The sequence below is a fragment of the Octodon degus genome, unplaced genomic scaffold (assembly GCF_000260255.1).
Source record: "Octodon degus isolate 3935 unplaced genomic scaffold, OctDeg1.0 scaffold00008, whole genome shotgun sequence".
In the NCBI taxonomy this organism is placed as follows: domain Eukaryota; kingdom Metazoa; phylum Chordata; class Mammalia; order Rodentia; family Octodontidae; genus Octodon; species Octodon degus.
The window spans coordinates 13415095-13434216 of record NW_004524584.1 but is presented as its reverse complement, the minus strand read 5'-3'; the positions used below and the strand labels follow the sequence as shown (position 1 = coordinate 13434216).

General features: G+C 46.4%; 1 protein-coding gene across 1 annotated transcript in view; it reads right to left on the bottom strand.

The window, feature by feature from the left end:
* Window positions 1-19122, bottom strand: part of Srgap3 (SLIT-ROBO Rho GTPase activating protein 3) — a 242316-nt gene that overhangs the window by 20877 nt on the left and 202317 nt on the right. Inside the window, exons 12-16 of the mRNA XM_023704533.1 lie at window positions 16437-16497; window positions 13296-13373; window positions 5000-5134; window positions 2279-2384; window positions 1877-2104 (exon numbers count right to left, since the gene is read on the bottom strand). Coding sequence (XP_023560301.1) covers window positions 1877-2104; window positions 2279-2384; window positions 5000-5134; window positions 13296-13373; window positions 16437-16497 — 608 coding nt within the window. The remainder of the gene's footprint in view (window positions 1-1876; window positions 2105-2278; window positions 2385-4999; window positions 5135-13295; window positions 13374-16436; window positions 16498-19122) is intronic.

The window sequence follows — 19122 nt, the reverse complement described above, 5'->3', positions numbered from 1 at the left end:
TCACTATGAAAAGCTCTTCACTGTCTCTTAAATCAGGTCTGGACCCAATAGTGTCCAACCAGGGAACCTTGTTCTTCCCATTCCTGTGCCATACACACCAGCTGCATTGACCCACTTGTCCTTTTACTGAACTCTCCAAGCATAGAACCTTCTCCTCCCACCCCTTACAGAGCTAGCTCCAGTTGCCCTGCTGTCAGCTCAGTCCCTAATTCCAAGCCCTTCCCAACCACCTGCCTCTGGCTCCATCACAACTCCCTGCACCAGGATCCCATCCCTGCTCCCCAGCATGGAACCAGGACCACAGTGGAGCTCAAGGACCATTTGTCCAGTGAATGCATGCTGCTCGCTGTGCTGAGGCCTTCAGCCAAATTTCCCACCTCAGCTTTGAAGACATTTCCAAAATTACCATGTAAGTAATAGTTTTCCATGCTCATGGGAAGCAAATGGGATTGAAAAAGCACTGCTGTTGTATATGGTTATTTGGTAAGATTTAAGGTGTGTAGGTCTCTTTAGAACAAACCTATTAAACCAAAGAAAAAGAACTGGCATTGACAGGGGGGAGGGGAGGGGAGAGAGAGAGAGAGAGAGAGAGAGAGAGAGAGAGAGAGAGAGAGGCTTCCGTTTTGTAGAACAATGCTTCTGTTACAAATCAGGGATATCTTTGTTCCCAGAGCCCCCCAGTGAGGACAGAGCTGTGGTCAGACCTCACACACCCGGCTTCCATGTGGGGAGGTGCATATGCAGGGCAATGGAACTAGAACACCTCCCTTTTTGGAAACAGCTGCCCACATCTTCCCCAGCATAGAGGTAACTCAAGAGTCCAGGTGTGCTTTGCAGTCACACCCTAATTCCTGCCAAATGTCTGGCTGGTGGCAGTGTAGATAAGACCTCAGTACACAGCTGTGTGCTGTCCTGGGTTGGAAATTAAAAATCGGTAGTTACTCTTTGGCCAGTCTTTTTCACTTGGTATGTTGAACTGCATGTCTTCAAGACAGGATAAGTTAGCAGTGACTGCTGCCTGGAGAGGTCACCGAGAGAAGCCAGCATGCCCCGTCCTGAAGACAGAGCTCTTGGGAGAGAGGTTACAGGGGTGGCAGTGTCACTTTGACTCAGGAGTTTTGGGAAGGTCACTGACCCCTCTACTTTCTGAGGCAAGCTTGCAGCAAACCTCGGCAGCAGCAGCAGCAGCAGCAACAGCAGCAGCAGCTCTGCTCCCCGTGTGATGGCCCCACCAGACCCAAGTGTTTCTCCAGCTTGCACTGGAACATTTGGGAAGGAGAAGCTCTTTTTCTAGTGAGGATACTTAAAACAGGTTTTAAAGCTGGAGCCGTTGGTTACCTTCTCGTGAGCACAGAGGGAGAGGCTGTGCATGAGCACAGGTGAGAGTGTCAAGGGATGGTGATGGCAGGACCGAGTTCTAGATCTGGCTACCCGAAGGATCCAGCTACACCTGATGATGTCCTCCTGCCCTGACTTTCTAGTTAAGTCAACCAACATCAGGTCTGACTTAGGGAAGTATGAACTGCATTTCTGTCCACTCACAGTCTTTTTTTTTTTTTTTTTTTTTGTAGCTGGTTCAGTCCACCCTGGGGGCGGGATTAGCACACCATGTGGTGCCGGGTATTGAACAGTGGTGTCTAGGCTTGCCTAAGCTTGCCTAAGCAGATGCATTAAACTGATGAGCTAGCTTGCTGGTCCCAATACAATCTTTATTGATGTATCCATCTCTCACATAAGGCTGCTGTGAAGCTCAGATGAGAAAATGTACATGGAAGTACCGGCTCTGAAGCAGCAAGAAAGCTGAAGGGCTTCTTGCTGTTCGTGTTAAACAACGGCGACAAGGTTCATTATAACATTCAAAAGAATGACATCTTACCAATACTCTTCCCCTCCAGCCATGCATTTTTCATATACGGGTCCCTCGAGTTCCCGGGGGCTGGGGAAGATGGCTTCGTGATGGATGATGATGGTTTTGATGACTTCATTGACGTGTGCCTGGCAGGACACAGGGTCCTGCCCATCGGGGATGTGCATGAGGGTGGGCCCGAAGCAGATGGCCAGGTTGTAGGGATCCATCATGTTCTCGTCGCTATACTGGGAGAGGCTAGGAGAGAGGAGGCACCTACAAGTCACCTGGGACAGGCAAATCCTCCCCTGGAGTTTCTTTCTGGGAGGAGGAAGCTCTATTCAAATACAGGAGAGAACACAAGAGTCCTAGGAACCCCCTCCCAAAGAAGGCCAGGACAGAGTCCAAGGGGTCCCTTGGCCAGGCACTCACTGGTTGAGGAAAGCAAAGAGGTATCTCATGACCACGATGACCACGCGGGGCAGGGTGATGAGAATTTGCTGGATCTGGTGCACCCTCTCAGCTGGGTTCTCCAGTTCTGCAACACAAAGGGGTTTTTAGGGTGTCTTTTCTCTCCAGAGAGCAGAGTTCCACCTCAGTAGGGGTTGGACCTGTCCCCAGCTCTGATCTCAGTTCACGAGATCCAAATGTGATCTTGGACTGAACAATCAGAGCATCAAGTCCCCAGTAAGAGGGCAGGCTCGGGGATTGGTCTACTTGGAGCTAGTCAGAGCTGGTCCTCAGACAGGAGCAAGAGAAACCTGCAGAGAGGTGCCTGGGACTCAGACAGAGGGAAGTCTGAGCAGCTGGGAACTCCCAGGAAGGAGGATCCTGCCTGAGAAAGAAGTTGGCCCAGAGGCAAAGGGAGGACATGTTCCTGCTGAGGTCTAAGAGTCCAAGTCCAGCCCAACCTAAACTGTTTAAGTCCACGAACCCACACAGTCTTTTATGGTCTATTGCTGGCTGAATTTCTGTCATGTGAACCCTGGGTTCCACACCACACAAGCAGCGATCATGTTTTACTAAATTAGTAGTGGCTCAAGAAAAGAATGGCAGATAGACAGCCAGCTGTTGAGCTACCTCCTGGCCAGAAGGCTTGGCAGAGGTGTAGAATCTCATTTCTGATGCCCACTTCTGACTTGGCCATGGAGAGACAGGCATTGGTGTGTTTCTGAGCTCCACTGGGGCTGGGGGCTTAGAAAGAGGAGACAAGTGCTCCTGAGACGGAGGGCTGGTGCTGCCGAAGCTCTGGAGGTGATCTGCAGGGCTGATGTGCAGAATGACACCAGTTTTTTTCACCCAGTAATTTTCCCTGGTCCAGACCTCTCTGCAGCCTCCACATCCATCCTGCTGGCCTCGCCTCCAGCTCTCACCCCTTCCCCATGTGTCTGAAGATGATCTGGGGTAGTGCTTCTCCAACAAAGAACTCCTGATGCATCGAGCACTTGAACACCCATAGGGCATCCTCTGTGGTGCTGCAATGACTCGAGGGCAGTACTGGCACCTAGCATCCAAGGCCCAGGGTTCTTCATGTCCTAAATTTGTGAGACACATCACAAATTGTGTCTCTCTGCCCTAAATTCCAAAAGTACTGGAGAGGGAAATCTCACATTAGGTGACCTGTCTACCTCATCACTTTCAGGCAAAGGATGCTGCCACTCATCTCCCTGTGCCTGTACTGGTCACCCTCACTCAGCTTCAGTCTATTATTACTCAAAATAAACTCCTCAGACTGCACCCCAGCCCCTCCATGTCCCCAGCTTTAAGCCCTCATACCTGAGGACCAGCTCCCTTTCTATTAGTGTTGCTTTTCTTAAATGCATTTACTTAGAAAGGAAACTTTATGCCATTTTGTTAATGGGAAATGCAGCCCCTCATCTATGGGGGATACATTCCAAGAGGTGCTGTACATGACTGAAAACACGGCTAGACAAACCCTGTGTGCATTGTGTTTTTCTACACATACCTACCTTTGGTAAAGTTTAATTCATAAATTAGGCACAGAAAGAGACTAATAACAATAATAAGATAGAAAAATTACAATAGTATGCTGTAATAAATGTTATTTAAAACTTGTGCACTGATTATTTCTGGCATTTTCCACTTAACATTTTCTGATTACAGTGGACTGTGGGTAACAGAAATTCCTGAAATCAAAAACCACAGATGGGAGCGTTGCACGCTGAGGGCAAAACAATGTTACTAAGTTACAAGGTGACGTTGTCTATCAAGGTTTGGAGACCTTGGCCTTCCATGTTTAGAAGGGAGGTTGATGTGTGAGGGTTTCTCCTTGACATAATCACGGGGTTGGGAGGAAACTGAGGAGTCTTTTGCAGGGCGTGATTCAGGTCAGGTAATGCCTGGGCAAGGCAGCATCCTTGTTTACTCAGGCCCGCCCACAGAAACAGGCTTACTACAGGGTTCTGGAGACATTGGGCTGAGGAAGTGACGCAGAGCTCAGACAGAATTGGGCCTTTGTGGCCTGGAAATTATAAGACGCAGCACAGAGCTTGAAGTTTAGCTCTGGAAAATGCTTTACTGCTTTGGAAAAATGAGCAGAAGGTCATGACAAAGGTAGATGGGCATAGGAAGGGCCTTTCACACAAAGGGAGATGGACTCTCATGGCTAATGATGGAAGAGGAATCCCCCAGTGAGTTTATGGTCACCACTTCCCTTGTCTAACCTGATCCCTAAATCATCATAGTTCCCCATCACCTAAGGTGGAAAGCTCTGGAACCCCTGCAAGTCCTGCTGGTTCCCCCTCTTGCTCCATCTTCTCTTCCAGCAGCTTGCACTATGTACTAGCTGGGACACCTTCCCGTTGATCCTCCTGTCTGAGTTTCCAACCCTTCCCAGGATTCCCGTATCTACCTGTCCTGTAAGATGTGCTCAGATCACACTTAGGTCTGATCTGTGAAACCAAGTCTCCCTCTGCACATTCTCTGAGCTCCCATGTGCTGGGCAGGGTATTTGCCAAGCTGGGTAGCCCTCTTTCTGTGAACCGTGTGGTCTTCACAACTGGGCACTAAGTTCTGAGGACAAGAGTCACACTTCTACTATCCCTCTCTGTGCCTAGAAAGGTGATAGTTCCTCAGGGCTACTTCAACTCAGATCTGTCTAAGAAATGATCATTCCACCTGGGAAATACTTACTAATAGTAGATATCAAATCTTGAAACCTTTCCTTAGGAAAGAGTGGGTTTTCCAGTCCTCGGAAATACAATTTTAAAACACCAGCGACTGAATTGATATCTCGTTCATTTTGATCATCCACAAGTGGGTCTTCACCTGAGAGAAACAGGAGACATTTAGGTCAGGAGGCACAGGTGTGTGGATGACAGAACAGACAGTCTAGGCCTAGCCCGAGCTGGAGGAAAGACAGCTGCAAAAAGCCTCCCCAGCATACAATGTCCCTACCCCAAGTCTAAAATTCTTCCTGCAACTTTCTGTTGAAAATATTCAAAGCTACAGAAAAGTACAAATAAATGCATGCACATCCATAGCCCTTCACTCAGGCTCATCTTGTCCCATTTGTTTTCTTCCTTTCCTATTTACATTTACTGGGCCTCAAAGGGTTGAAAGTAATGATAGACATCATCACATATCACTGAAAATTATTTCCACATGTACCAGGACATTCTCACTAACCCAATAAGAGGTTTGCACTAAGAAAAGGGACAGCCATTCTGAACTACCATCTCACAGGCAGGCCACACCAAACCTCCCCAGTTGTCCTACAATGTCTTTATAGAGTTCTGTTCAAAGACTAATATCTGATCAGCAGTCACAGACCCCATCTGGTAGGTAGGCCTCTTCAGCCCTTTACACACAAAATAGACTCTCATGGCTTTGTGTTCGCTTTTTAATATTGACCCTTGTTGAAGCACTCAGACCAGTTGTCCCATAGAATTACCTCATATTCCAAATCTGTTTACTTGTTTCCTCATGATCAAACTCAGGTTAAATGCTTTAGGCAAGACGCTAAAGGCAGCTTCACCTGTAATTCCAGCATCCTGGAGAGCTAAGGCAGGAGGGTCATAAATTAGAGCCCAGCCTGCTCAACTTTAAAACTTAGTGAAATCTTGCCTCAAAAAAGGGGGGTACTGGGTTAGCTCAGTGTAAATCTTTGGTGCAACCCCCACTACTAGAAAATAAGTTTTTGGCAAGAATGAGTATTGTGAGTGGGATTGTAAACACTTGACCTCATCCCATGGGAAGACATGCATGTCAACCTGCTCTCTGCTGGGATACTGGATGTGATCAGTGGGCAATGGCAGTGGCCTCCAGAGTGCAGAGGCATTTATTTCTCTCTTTTATAATAAATCAGTGATCCGAGAAATGGTGCTTTCATATCTCTGTGCTTTAAGACAGCTTGCATGTCTCTGTGGTCAACATATTTCACCCAATGGGTTTAGCATACAATGATTTTGCCCAAATTAATTGTTATGGGGGTAAATGATGGGTTTTTTCCCTGTCACTTCTTCTACTTTTTCATCTGGCATTCTTTTGAAAAGAGCTTTCCCAGTATCCTTCCATCCCTCGCCCCCTCACTTGTTAACATCTTTACCAACTCTCTTCTGTCATTTTAATTCCATGTGTAATAAGCTACTATCAACACTATGTCTTGGGAGACTTAAATTGTCCCAAATTTGTCCAGGTAGCGTGCTCTTTTACATTCTTTCAATGGGATCTCCAGTGAATGTCACTTTCTGAGCAAAAGAGTTTCCCTAGGTCACCACTTTTGCTATGACTTGGATCTGAAATGTTCTCCAAAGGCTCCCATTTCAGCACTTTACTGATCCGCCAATAGGCAGGGCCTGGCACTTGCTAGGCCGGTAAGCTACCCCTGAGCTCTGTCCCAGGCCCCAGGCTCATATTTTAAAGATTTGGTTCACAGGTATTGGGAAAGGATGGAACCATTAAGAGACAAGGCCTAGGGGGAGGAATTTAGGTCCCTGGGGTGGTGTCTTCACGGGGACACTGAATCCCAGCCTCTCCCTGTCTCTCTGCTTCCTAGCTACCATAAGGGAAGCTGCTACTTCTACTAACCCATCATAAATCCAGCAGCAACTGGAATATATATATATATATATATATATATATATATATATATATTTGTTTCCTATAATGATTTTTTTGTTTTTAAATAACAGTAGCAATTCATTTATTTAATTTACCCTAGAATATGCATAATGAGTTTCAAACTTTCATTGAAAATATTAGCACTAATGGACTGGGGAGATAGTTCAACAATCTAAGTGTCTGTCTGTTAAGCATAAGAACTTGGGTTTGATCCCTGTACTGTGTGCCATGCCAGCCCCAGAGCCCCAGGTGCTCCATGCCAGCCACCACTGGGCATGGTGGTGCACACACGTAATCTCAGTGCTGGGGAGGCTGACACAGGTGATCACTATGAGTCCGAGCTGCCTAATGAGACCCTGTACCAAATAAATAAAACAAAAAATTAAAAAAAACCCAACAAAATGTCACCATTAACAGCAAGTTATTATGTAACAATTCAGATGTGTTTCAGAAGCTTTTATTTTTTGTTTTCATTTAGGTTTTATTCCTTAGACTGTATCCTGCTGAAAAGATATGGACAGAAGATTGAAAGTAAGCTGGGAGTGTAAGGTGCCTGTCAGCACATCACTCCAGGATCACAAATTTGAGATAAATCTGAGCCAGTTAGTGACTCAGTGAGACCCTATTGTACAATAAAGAAAATAAAAAATGGGTTTGCAATGTAAAGGTCCCAATTCAGTGCCCAGTTCTACAAAGGACACCAACCACACCAGCAAACCCAGAAAGTAGATTAGCAAGTGCCTATAGGCTTGGGGCCAGGTTGCTGGAGATACAGGAAGTGACTGCACAGCTCCTTTCAGGGATGGTAAAAAAAATGTGCAATTGGATTACAATGGTAACGGCCCAACTTGTAAATTTACCAGAAACCATTGAGACGTACACCTTAAAAAGGGTGAACCTGTGGTAGGTCAATGAAGCTGTTAAAAATGTAGGCTCAGCCCATATTCAAAAGTTAGATGCAGTTACCTCATTTCTATTTGTACATGATTATAGGGATTGGTGTTTTAGAAAGCCTTATTTAAATTTAGAGTTTTGAAAACAAAGCATTTGCACAGTCCAAAAGTCCAAATCAGACAGAAAGCTGCTCTGTGAGGAAACATCCTTTCATTCTTCTTCCTCACATGCAGCCACTCTCATCAGTTTCTGATTTGTCCTCTGTGTTCCTTCTGCATCTGTGGATTCAACCAACAGCAGAAGGAAAACATGCTAAAGAAAAGTGGTGTCTGTACTTCTTATTACAGATTTTTTCCCCGTCATAGTCCTCTAGACAGAGTACGACAACTGTTCACACAGCATTGCCCTTGCATTGTTATTAGTAACTGGGACTTTTTTTTTTTTTGCTCCGAATGCCTTCAGGGCGGGTTTGGCTGGCTTGAGTTGTGGGGATCGAACCACAGCAACCTGAGCCTGACTGCTTTGTTGAAGCAGCCACTTAAAGAACTGAGCTAAGGAGCAGGCCCCCTGGGACTTTTATTTATTTATTTGTTTGTTTATTTATTTTGTATTTAGGAGAGGGTCTACAGGGTCTAACTATGTAGATAGGATTCATAATAATTCTCCTGTTTTCAGCCTCCCAAGTTCTGAGATTATAGGCGTGCACCATTATGCCCAGTCTCATTCACCCCCTGGGAGCAGGGCCAACACAGCACAACGGGGATCGAACTCCACCCTCTGGGCTCTGCCTAAGCAGGCACTTTAGTCCACTGAGCTATCAGGCTGGCCCATAATTGGGACTTTTAAACAGTACTTGTTCTTGTTTTCAAAGTGAGTTTATTGTAGACAACATAGTTGGGTTGCTTTTGAAAACAAATCTGACCATGGAGGTCTTCTAAGTCCTGTGTTTATATTTATTGACATTCAAAGTGATTACTCATATAGTGGATTAAGCTACAGTGTTTGCTACTCTTTTCTATCTGTTGCTGTTTTTCTTAGTTTCTGTTTTTTTCTTCTTACTGTGATTTGAGTTGAGCATTTCATATTTTAATATATCTCTTTCCTTAGGATATAGTTATGGTTCATCTCCTGTGGTTAATCTAGAGTTTGACAATGTGCATTTAGAACTAATCTATGCACACACCAGCACTATACTACTTCATGGACAGTGTAATTTATAGTAAAACCATTAGAACTCCTCTCTCCCGGCTCGTCTGTCACTGCTATCCTTCACTTCACTTACATATGAGAACACATACAGACACATAGGTGCAAAAAGTATCCATAATGGAAATATCAATTAATTCATATAATTGAAACATCATTGGTATTATTTTGAACAAACCATTATGTTAAGAATTGATCAATTATGAATTGGAAAATGAAAGATTTTGTTTTATCTCAAAAAATGAAGGCTATGGGAGAGCTGCATAGATTCTATGCAAGTATTACACTGTGTTTTATAAGGGACTTGAGCACCCAGAGATTTGGGATTGTGGTGGTGATGGGATCCTCAACTCAATCCTTCATAGATACCAAAGAACTGGCTCAAGGTTTCTGTTCTTTCCCATATTTCTTATATAAAATGTAATATACTTGTACATAAACTTGCCTCTTCATTTAGCAAGAAAATGAACTAATGTGAATAAATGAACCATGAACACCTTAGTTCACAGAGATCTTCCTCCTTTTAAGTGGCTGCAAAGTCTGTTTCCTGGTCAGCCTTTCGTTTCCTCGGTCAATCATTAGGGCTCAGTCCTTGAAAACACTGCTGCATGGAGTGTCTCTGTCTGTGTGTAAAGGCAGGAATCTGTGCTGGCTCCTAGGGGTGGGTTCGTTGAGTTGCTGGCAAAAGTACATGTGTGTGTGTGTGTGTGCGCGCGCGTGTGTGTGTGTGTGTGTGTGTGTGTGTTTAAAGAAACTATATGCACTTCTTTTTATTTTATTTTTTGAGACACTGTCTTGCTCTGGAGGTCAGGCTGGCCTTGAATTCACTATGTCCTCAAACTCATGGCAAATGCCCTGCCTAAGCCTTCTGACTGCTGGGATTACAAACGCTTGCCCCCATGCCCAATTCTGTGTATGGTTTATCAGACAGAGACAGCCTCAGCCTGAAGCCCTGGGCTGCACCATGTTATCCAGCCCCCGGGTAACCTTATCACAAGATGTTGGCTGGCACGCCCACCCACGGGATGCTGCCAACTGGAAATAAGACATGGAATCTCTGGGGAACAGCACTCTTCAATTTAGCAGAGGATGCCAAGCATGTTCACCAATGAGAGCTTTCCTGGGGAGAGAAGACAGCAGGGAGTGGTCATATGCCCCCCTGGAGCTGCACCATGGGCTTCTCCTCCTCATCCCAGACAGAACCAGACACTTGTGTAGGCTGGCAAACAGGAAGAGAAGAGCCGGAAATGCATACTTGGATCTTTTTATTATACTTAAGAGAAAATGAATATGCAACACTAGCAAGGACTCTTCTGGTACCACTGTGCTTTTGTGTGAATTAGAGCAAGCTCCCCTTCCTTCCTGGGTCAGAACTCACAGCTTACACACCAGAGCCACACTCAGCTCCCATGTGCCCTCTTGGCTGTGTACCCTTGTGGAGTGCCCAGCCTGAAGCCTAGTGTGTGGCACCTTGACACAGTGTTCCATAGGTCATCCTCTCAGATGTCCCCACCAAAAATAAGGCTGTTCACCCGTAAGATTTCCGTGTCAGAAGGAAGAGAACACATTGAAAAATAATTGTCTGTACACACGTAGCACTTATCAAGTGAAAAGCACATCCGTGCATGTGATCTCCTGGAATTCTCACAACAAAATGTGTCTGTGCTCACAGTTAAAAACAGACACACTGGTGGCTCCTGGGTGTCACAAAGCCTGAGGTATCCTCCTTCTACCTGGGACTGTCAGCTCTGGCTGTCTGCCTGTCTGCATGCCTGTCTGCCCATCAATCCATCCATCCATCCATCCATCAATCTATCCATCCATCCATCCATCCATCCATCCATCCATCCATCCATCCACCAATCCATCCAGCCATCCATCCATCCACCAATCCATCCACCCATCCACCCACTTTCTTTCTTGCCTTCTTTCCTTTACAGTAGAATCTCAACATTTTTTGTTTTCTTTTTCAAGAAAAAAAGTTTCTACAAAATCCCAATGTACCAAGCCAAGGTGTCCTACCTGAGCAGGAGCATGGAGGGTGTGCAAGCCCTACCCCTTCACCCTCCCATTGTAGCTGAAGAATGAGAAACCAGCACTATATCCAGCTGCTTCCTATTAATCCTACTTCATACTCATGGCCTCAGGATTCAAAAGCATTTGGATGCTTTTCTCCATTTTCTTTATAAGTATGACTAACACACATGTAGACACACACACACACACACACACACACACACACACACACAGAGGTCGATGAGCATGCACACATAAACACCTCTGTTTGGTTCTGCCTTCCAGAAGGTGTCAGTGCAGAAATGGAGCCACCAAGCCTTCCTGCCTCTTCACCCATGACTCAGCCTCTGTGGGCTATACATGCTGGCCCTGGGAGGGGGCCGAATCCCACAGTGCAAGATGCACTGCACAGCTTGTATGAATGAAGGCTTTTTCCAGGACAAGAGGAAAAGTGAAAGTTCTAGCTAAGTGTGAGAAAGCTGTGTGCACACTGAGCTAGCTGACACCCCGAGAGTGTGGCTCACTCTTCTCCCCATCCTCTGGACACTGCCACTGCTGTATCATCAGAGCAGGCCTCGGTGACAACCAGCCTTCTCCCGCATGCCAGCCCCTCCCAGAAGCCTCCTCCTGAGGCAGGAGACAGAGCAGAGGAGCACCTAGCATGAGTCAGATTTTGCATGGTGCAGTGGTTAAGGCAGAGTTCCAAATCGTTTGGCTTTGGAATCCCTCCTCAAATCTAGGTGAGTCTGGGTGGCTTACGGAGAGATGGCCTTGGAGTATTTGGCTCGCCCCTTGCCCCTTCCTCTCAAGCACTACTCTCCTATTCTGCTTCCTTGTCACCATGAACTAAGCAGCTTTGCTCTGTCAAGCCCTTCTGCCATGTTGTCTCTATCTAGAGCCAGTAGACCACAGCCCAAATCCTAAGAAACTGTGAGCAAATTACCTTCTTCAAATTGTGTCAGGTATTGTGTCTGGCAATGAGACAGCTGACTAACACACGTAGCATAGCCTCAGCCTCAAATTCAAAGCCTGTACAAGCAAAAGGGTGGGTGCTCCTTTCCCTCACTTACCCCTGGGACTTGAATCTTCGTGTACAAAGTGAGCAAAGAAAAACTCATGGGGGACACAGAAAGTCCAAGGTTGGATGGAGACACTTAATGTTATCTCTGCTCTTTCAACCTGTCTCAAATGCAACATTACTTCCAAACTTTAGAGACTCACATAATATTTCATATTTATTGACACTGCTTTCTCTTCTCCAGAAACCACTGGAGAGTCCCCTGGCAAATGTCACCCACAAGCAGTTGTCCTCCAGGGAGAGCATCCCTTATCTAAAATGCATGGGATAAGAAGTGCTACAGATTTGGAAATTTTTGCATTTTGAAATATTACAACACACATTGCAGGATCTCTGGGGAATGGGACCCAACACAGAATTCACTTCTGCTTCACATACACCTTATGTAAGTATTGCTTAAAATGATTTTATATGATTTTTTGTGTGGCTCTATTTTGACTATGATCTGTCACTTGTGATGTCAGATGCAGAATTTTTCACTTGTATGTCATGTAAGTGCTAAAATGATTTGGGATCTAGAGCATTTTGGATTTCAGGTTTTCAGATTAGGGATGCTCAACTGGCAGGAGTGGGCTTAAGGGTTAGTTGCTTTTAGGTTTAGATGGAGTTCTCATGTGCTCATAGGCAGGCCTTTGGGAAGGAGATTGGACTGTGAAGACTGCAGGGCTGAATGTGCTTCAGGAGTTGAGGACTGGTCACTGAGGCGAGCCTGGCAGTGTCCTCCCTCCCAGCCCTTTCCTTACCTCTGCTTCCTGGCAGCGGTGAGGTAAGCAGCTTTCTTTCTCCAAGGCCCTTCCACCATGTCACTTGTGCACTAGAGCAGGCAACTATGGACTGAAATCTCTAAAAACTGTGGGGCAAAATAAACCTCTCTTCTTGTAAGCTGTAGGTGTTGGGTATTTTGTCCCAATGATGAGAAAAAGCGGTTAAGGTGGAGGGGAAAGCAAAGGTTTGCTAGTGTCTGCAGTGTGAACACTCCAGCCATGGCTGATTTCAAGCTACCAGCAAAAAAGCCCAGAATGCCAAGTCAGGAAGAGATGTGTACAACGGTACAGCCAGGTGTTGCAAATCCATGTGAGCCAAGGGCTCCCACACAGCACTGGTCCCCAGAACATGTCTAACATCCACCGTTCCTTCCCGGTCACAAGCTTGAGATGGTCACTGTGCACTTACCTCTCTCAAATGAATTTTTGATGTCATTGACTTCCACCTGAGATCCTGGCACCCTGAAGATCCCCTGCTGTTGAAGTCCTGAAAGAGAGAGAGAGAGAGAGAGAGAGAGAGAGAGAGAGAGAGAGAGAGAATGATATAAGACTTTAACTCATCAGACCACTGGGAGTATCAGTGGCTTATCCTATCCTGGCTGGCCTCTCCCTCCATCTTTTGTAACTCAGTGGTTTCTAGTGAAGGGCTCTTGGCAGAAGCCCAGAAATGGCCTACACAGCCCACTCCAGCTGAGCAAATGCCTGACACGTCTTGCTTTACACATTAGGTCTGGGACCTCCCTACTTGAGCTCAGAGCCAAAAGCTGCAAAATATTTACAACAGGTGATCAAAAAATATGATAAACACTTAAAATTAGAAAATTTATTAAAAGATTTCTACGAATAATGGGATAAGTATATTCAAAGTGAGAGGGAGTATTTTTGTATTTCAAGGGAGATTAATGGCAGTATTCCTTTTACCGTAATAATTTTTTTAATGTATTTGGTACAGAGTGTCACTACATAGCTTAGACTCATAGTGATTCTCTTGTTTTCAGCTTCTCCACTGTTGGGATTACAGGTGTGTACCACCAGGCAGGGTTTCAGTGGCTGGCTCAGGATGCCCAGGGGAGGGCTGACATGGCATGTGGTACCAGGGATTGAACCCTGGTCCCTGCGCTTGCTAAGCAGGTGCTTAGTCTACTGAGCTATCTCCCTGGCCGTTACTATAATACAATTTTTATTGGGCTGGCAGGCTAGCTCAGCAGACTAAATCGCCTGCTTAGGCAAGAGCAGAGACTGCAGATTGGTCCCCAGCACCACTTGTCATACCAGTCCTGGCCCCTGGGGTGAGCTAGCCAGAGTCTGGGTGTAGTGGTACATGCCTGTGATCCCAGCACTGGGGAGGCCGAAAGCAGAGGATCACTGCGAGTCTGAGCTACATAGTAAGATCCTGTAACAACCAAATCAATCAATCAATCAATCAATCAATCTTTTATTTAGACATTTGTCCTCTTCTTAGAGCAACCCTCACTAATCAAATGTTTATGGCACTGTCAAATAAAAATAGGACAGTGCCAGATGCACCAAATTTGCCAGATCTGGCACTGTGCAACTTCTGATTCTTTTTCAAGGTCAAAATGACCACCAAAGGTAAAGATTTTGAGTTGGTTCAAGACACTAAGGTGGCCACAGCAGGGCAACTAAAGACAGGAAAGGGTACTTCCTAAGCTGCTTCAGAGAGTGACAAGAAAGATGAGATAAATGTGTCCAAGGCAAGGGGCATGTTAAGAGGAATTAATGGCATTGTCTTTTATTGTAGTACATTTTAAAAAATTGTTTTAAAAAGTTACAAGTCCACAGAGATAGCTTGGTGGTCTAATCGCCTGCCCAGCAAGTGCAAAGACCCAGGTCTGATCCCTGGCACCACATGCTGCGCTGGCCCCATGCCCAGCTGGCCACCAAAACCGGGCGTGGTGGTGCTCGCCTGCAATCCCAGCACTGGGGAGGCTGAGACAGGAGGATCACTATGCGTTTGAGCTGTGCAGTGAGACCCTGTTCCAAGTAAATAAATAAATAATAAATAAATAATTTAAACATTTACAGTATTTTGTGATCACACCTTGTATAGCAACGCTATTCCGTCCCTATTCAGGCTCCTTCTTCTTTTGAAAAAAAGCCAGATGCTGGAATGCATTCAGGCCTGGGAATTCAGGGCTTTGGGGAGGATTGAATTACAAAAGGAAAACCATTTCATTTTTCTTTCTTTCTTTTTTCTTTTTTTGTGGTACCAGGGATCGAACTCAGGATCTTGCGCTTGCCATGGAAGCACTTATTCCACTGAGCTATCTCCCTGGCCCCCCATCTCATTTTTTAAAACATATCTCCTCACAGTCATAACAGAGAGCCCCTGATGCTTGTGCTCAACACAAGAGGCTGACAGGGTCCTGAGCAGCTGGAGGACACAGTGGCCTGCCTCCGCAAAGGCACCTTATGGGGAGCTTGCAGGCCTTTCCTCAGTTTTTGTTAAGTTAGGAAGTATTTACTCCAAAAAGTCAGCATTCAGCCAAAACCATAGTTTGTTTAATAAACACTGTTGGTTTCTTTGGTTAACCAACACTGAATGTCCTCCTGCTCAGCCACGCTGCCCTGCCTTCTCTCTGTCTTCTTCACTGGGACTGCACAGCTCTCTGCCTCCACTCAAAGATCACTTCCTAGAGAGAGAGCTCATCCCACTCTGGCCAAAGCAGCTCTTGCCTCCCACAGCCATTATCTGTCTCCTTTTGGCGAGCGTCATTGTACTGTCCACATCTGTAATTACATCACAGTCAGCCCTCTGCGTCCACGCCTCCTCATCTGTGCCTCGCTGAGCATACTCAGGAGAGGAAGCTGCGTGCGAATGGACATGTCCAGATTGTCTTTCTTACCATGCGCTAAGCAGCACAGCATAACAACCCTTCTCATGCCATTCCCGTGGTGTCAGGTATCCTACATCACCTAGCTACAACTTAGGATCCATAGGCAGTCATAAGGGACTTTGACCTTTCGCATGCTGAAGATGACTTGGTCATTTCTCTGTCTGCCTAGTTCTTTGTCCTTTAGTTGAGAACTTCAAACACTCAGGACAGGCATTGTACATGTGCTATTCACACCCAAATTCCGATTGTCCAAACAGTGCCTGTTATACCCTCAATAAATATTACATTTTTGGAGGAATGAGTAAGAAGATAAACATGAATTATCTTCTCATGATACCATGGTTGACAAACCCAAGACACTATTTCCTTCATGGAGCTTCAAGCCTAGTAGTATCCAGTGACTGCTTCTGGGGACAGATGAGGGTGAGGAAGGAACAGAAATAGTCCTCCTTCCCATGCCCTCCCTGGGTCTGGGTCCTGGGTCTCTCATTTCTGCTTTCCACCCCCTCTGCCCGACACACAGGCTGTAAAGCAGCACCCAGAGCAGCAGCTGTTCCCCGGAGCACCCTCCCCACCCCCGAAGCACAGCAGTGACAGGAAGCCTTCCACCGTGAATGAGAGTCTCATTTCCTACAGAACCGCCCTGCACCTGCTCTGCAGAGCTGAGGACGTGGACTCCAGGGTGAGCTTACCATATAAATTGATGTATCGGATGCAGCTCTCAACTACAAGTGGTATAGCTTGTCCTGAATCCTTAAGAGGAAAACAAAAACATGACCTTTATTGGGTTTGGCAACAGGAAAAAGACATTACAAATACAGATTATCACATCAAGCCAGAATATTAGTACCATGAGATTAGTAGGAAAACAAGCAAGGAGTTGCTAATCTTAAAGGCTCTACAAAAAGGCACAGTAGAAGGGTCTTCAGTTAAATGCAGAAGAAGGCATAGCTGTGATTATTTTAAAGAAATGCTCTGTCTTCCTGCCAAACTGGCTAGGACCCTGGGCTCGGGAGGCTGACAGGCACATCTGGGGCTGGGGAGGGGACTCCGTGCTGTGGAGAGCAGAGTCTGGTTTGCAGACTGTTCTGCCTCCCCGTCCACACTGCCCCAACTCAATACTTTTTTCAGTGCCTGGAGATACAAAGGCAAGCTTGGGGCTGCATCCCATTCCCATGGTGGCTTGTATCAAGACTAAGAAGAATGCACCAGGAGGTGTCAGGCTCGCCCTTATGGTACTTTGACTTGAAAAGGGGGAGACTTCTGCCTGTGCCATACAGCCTAAGTATCTAGACAGTATATACTTCGCTAACCAGGAAACACCTGTGGTTGAGGGCAATTTCTTTTGGATGCCAGGATGGGTTGGCCTCTCTATTATTTCAACCACTTAAGTAGCATAAAATCAAATCTGGGTTAATCTTTTTTCATACTATGGATTGAATCCAGGGCCTAGAGCATGCTAGGCAAATGCTCTACCACTGAGCTACATCCCTAGCACCCCCCAACCCACCTTTTCAGAGCTAGGGATTGAACTCTGGGCCTTCACATTGAACTGCAACCCCAGAACATTTTTTTTTAATTTTGAGACATGGTCTTATCAAATAGCTAAATTGCACAGGTAGAATTTGAATTTGTAATCCCTCTGCTTCAAACTTTCAGAGTACTGGGATTATAGGCATGTGCCACCATACCTATATATATATATATAAATTTTGAGACAGAATTTCACTAAATTGCCTAGCCTGGCCTTGAACCCACAATCCTAATGCCTCAGTCTCCCAGCAGCTGAGATTATAGGTATGCACCATTATGTCTGGCTAAACTTTCTTTGAAGGACTGGATTAAATTACTAGCCTCTTCCTAAGGTGAGGGAACAGTGAGGAAAATCTTCAAGGATTTGGGGGTGCACTTGGCTCATCCACATTCCACCTGGAAATTCTGCCCTTGCTTAACTGTGGCTGGGGAGAGGAGGGGAGACGGGCCCATGGGCTGTGGGAAAGCTCCCTGTTCTGAAAGTCAGACCTAAAGACAGGCTCCACCCAGCTGCATGGGACTCATGGGCCTTTCTAGTAAATACCTGGTTCCTGGTTCGAGCATTTCTTCTTCCTCTGATAACAAAAAATAAACAGGCGGCAGAGCAGGAGAAAAAAAAAAGAGAGTATGCAGGAATGAGGTCAGTTAGAGTAAGCAGATCCTTCAGAGTCCATGAACGCTGAAATGCAATGGCAGCCAGCAAAGGTCTGGGGAGCCTGGTGGGGAGCCTGGTGAGGCACCTGGCCATGGGGAGGGCCACCCTGAGCTCGGGCCTCTCAGACTTTGGAGCTGCCCCAGCCAGCCTCCTGGTAGGCTGCCTAGCTGCACCCCAGCCCTGCCAAGGGGCCTCCAGCAGCTCTTCTCAAGGGCAGTGGCTCTGTGTACAGCACTGGTCCCATCTCCACCTCTAGCTGCTCCAAAACAAGAGGTTGCAGGTCCCCTAGCCAGTGGGGCCCCTAAGTAAGCCTGGCTACCCACAGAAAGGAGGGAGACAACCTGAGGCACTCTAACGCTGGGCCTGCTATTCTGCTCAGGAAGCCCCATCCATGTAAAGTTTACTCTCCATAGGCACGGTTGTCAGTGCCCTGGTAAGGGGCCAGGATTCCACCCAACTCCAAACCCCACATAGTTCCCTGTATTGTCCTGTCCAAAGCCAAGCAGCTCTTCCTGGGGCTCCACTCGGCCTCATTTTCCTGCCTGCCCTAGCCCTTACCAGGCCCAAGAGCCCAGAGTACCTTCATGGCCTCAGGATGGACTGAGGCCTCTGCCTTCATGGAAAACTATCCACATTCAAGGGCTTGTCTCCTTGGTCCCGGTGGGTGGTGGGCTAGGTTCTGGGTGGGGAGTTATGTTTCATTTGAAGAGGTCACACTGAGAAGCAGGTGTCTTTCTTTTGGCCACAGCCACCTGTCCCATTCCCCATGTCCTGCTCCCTGCAATGCCCTGCTCATTGACTGGTGGGCAAAGCCCACTGGCACATAGATCTGAGGAGCCCACTCAACATGTGGGCTCAAGGAGCAAGAATTCTGGGGCTCCTGATCAGGGCAAGAGCAGACTCACATGTTGCTCACTGTGCATCCCCCAGGGCTCTAGACACATGGCCTATGTGTCCAGTTTGTCTCAGCACCAATTCAGGGGTAGGAAACCCCAATCCTCATTTTACAGAGCAAGAGGGGGACTCTCTTCTGCCCCACAGGTGGCCTCCTGGGCTGTGAAATAGGCCCTTACAATAAAAACAGGGACTTCTTTTATCTGAGAAGAGAAAAATATCAAGGATTTTGTAAGTGGCTGATGCAGGATGACTCTAGAGCCTGAAGAATGTGTAAGTCTAACTCTTATATCATG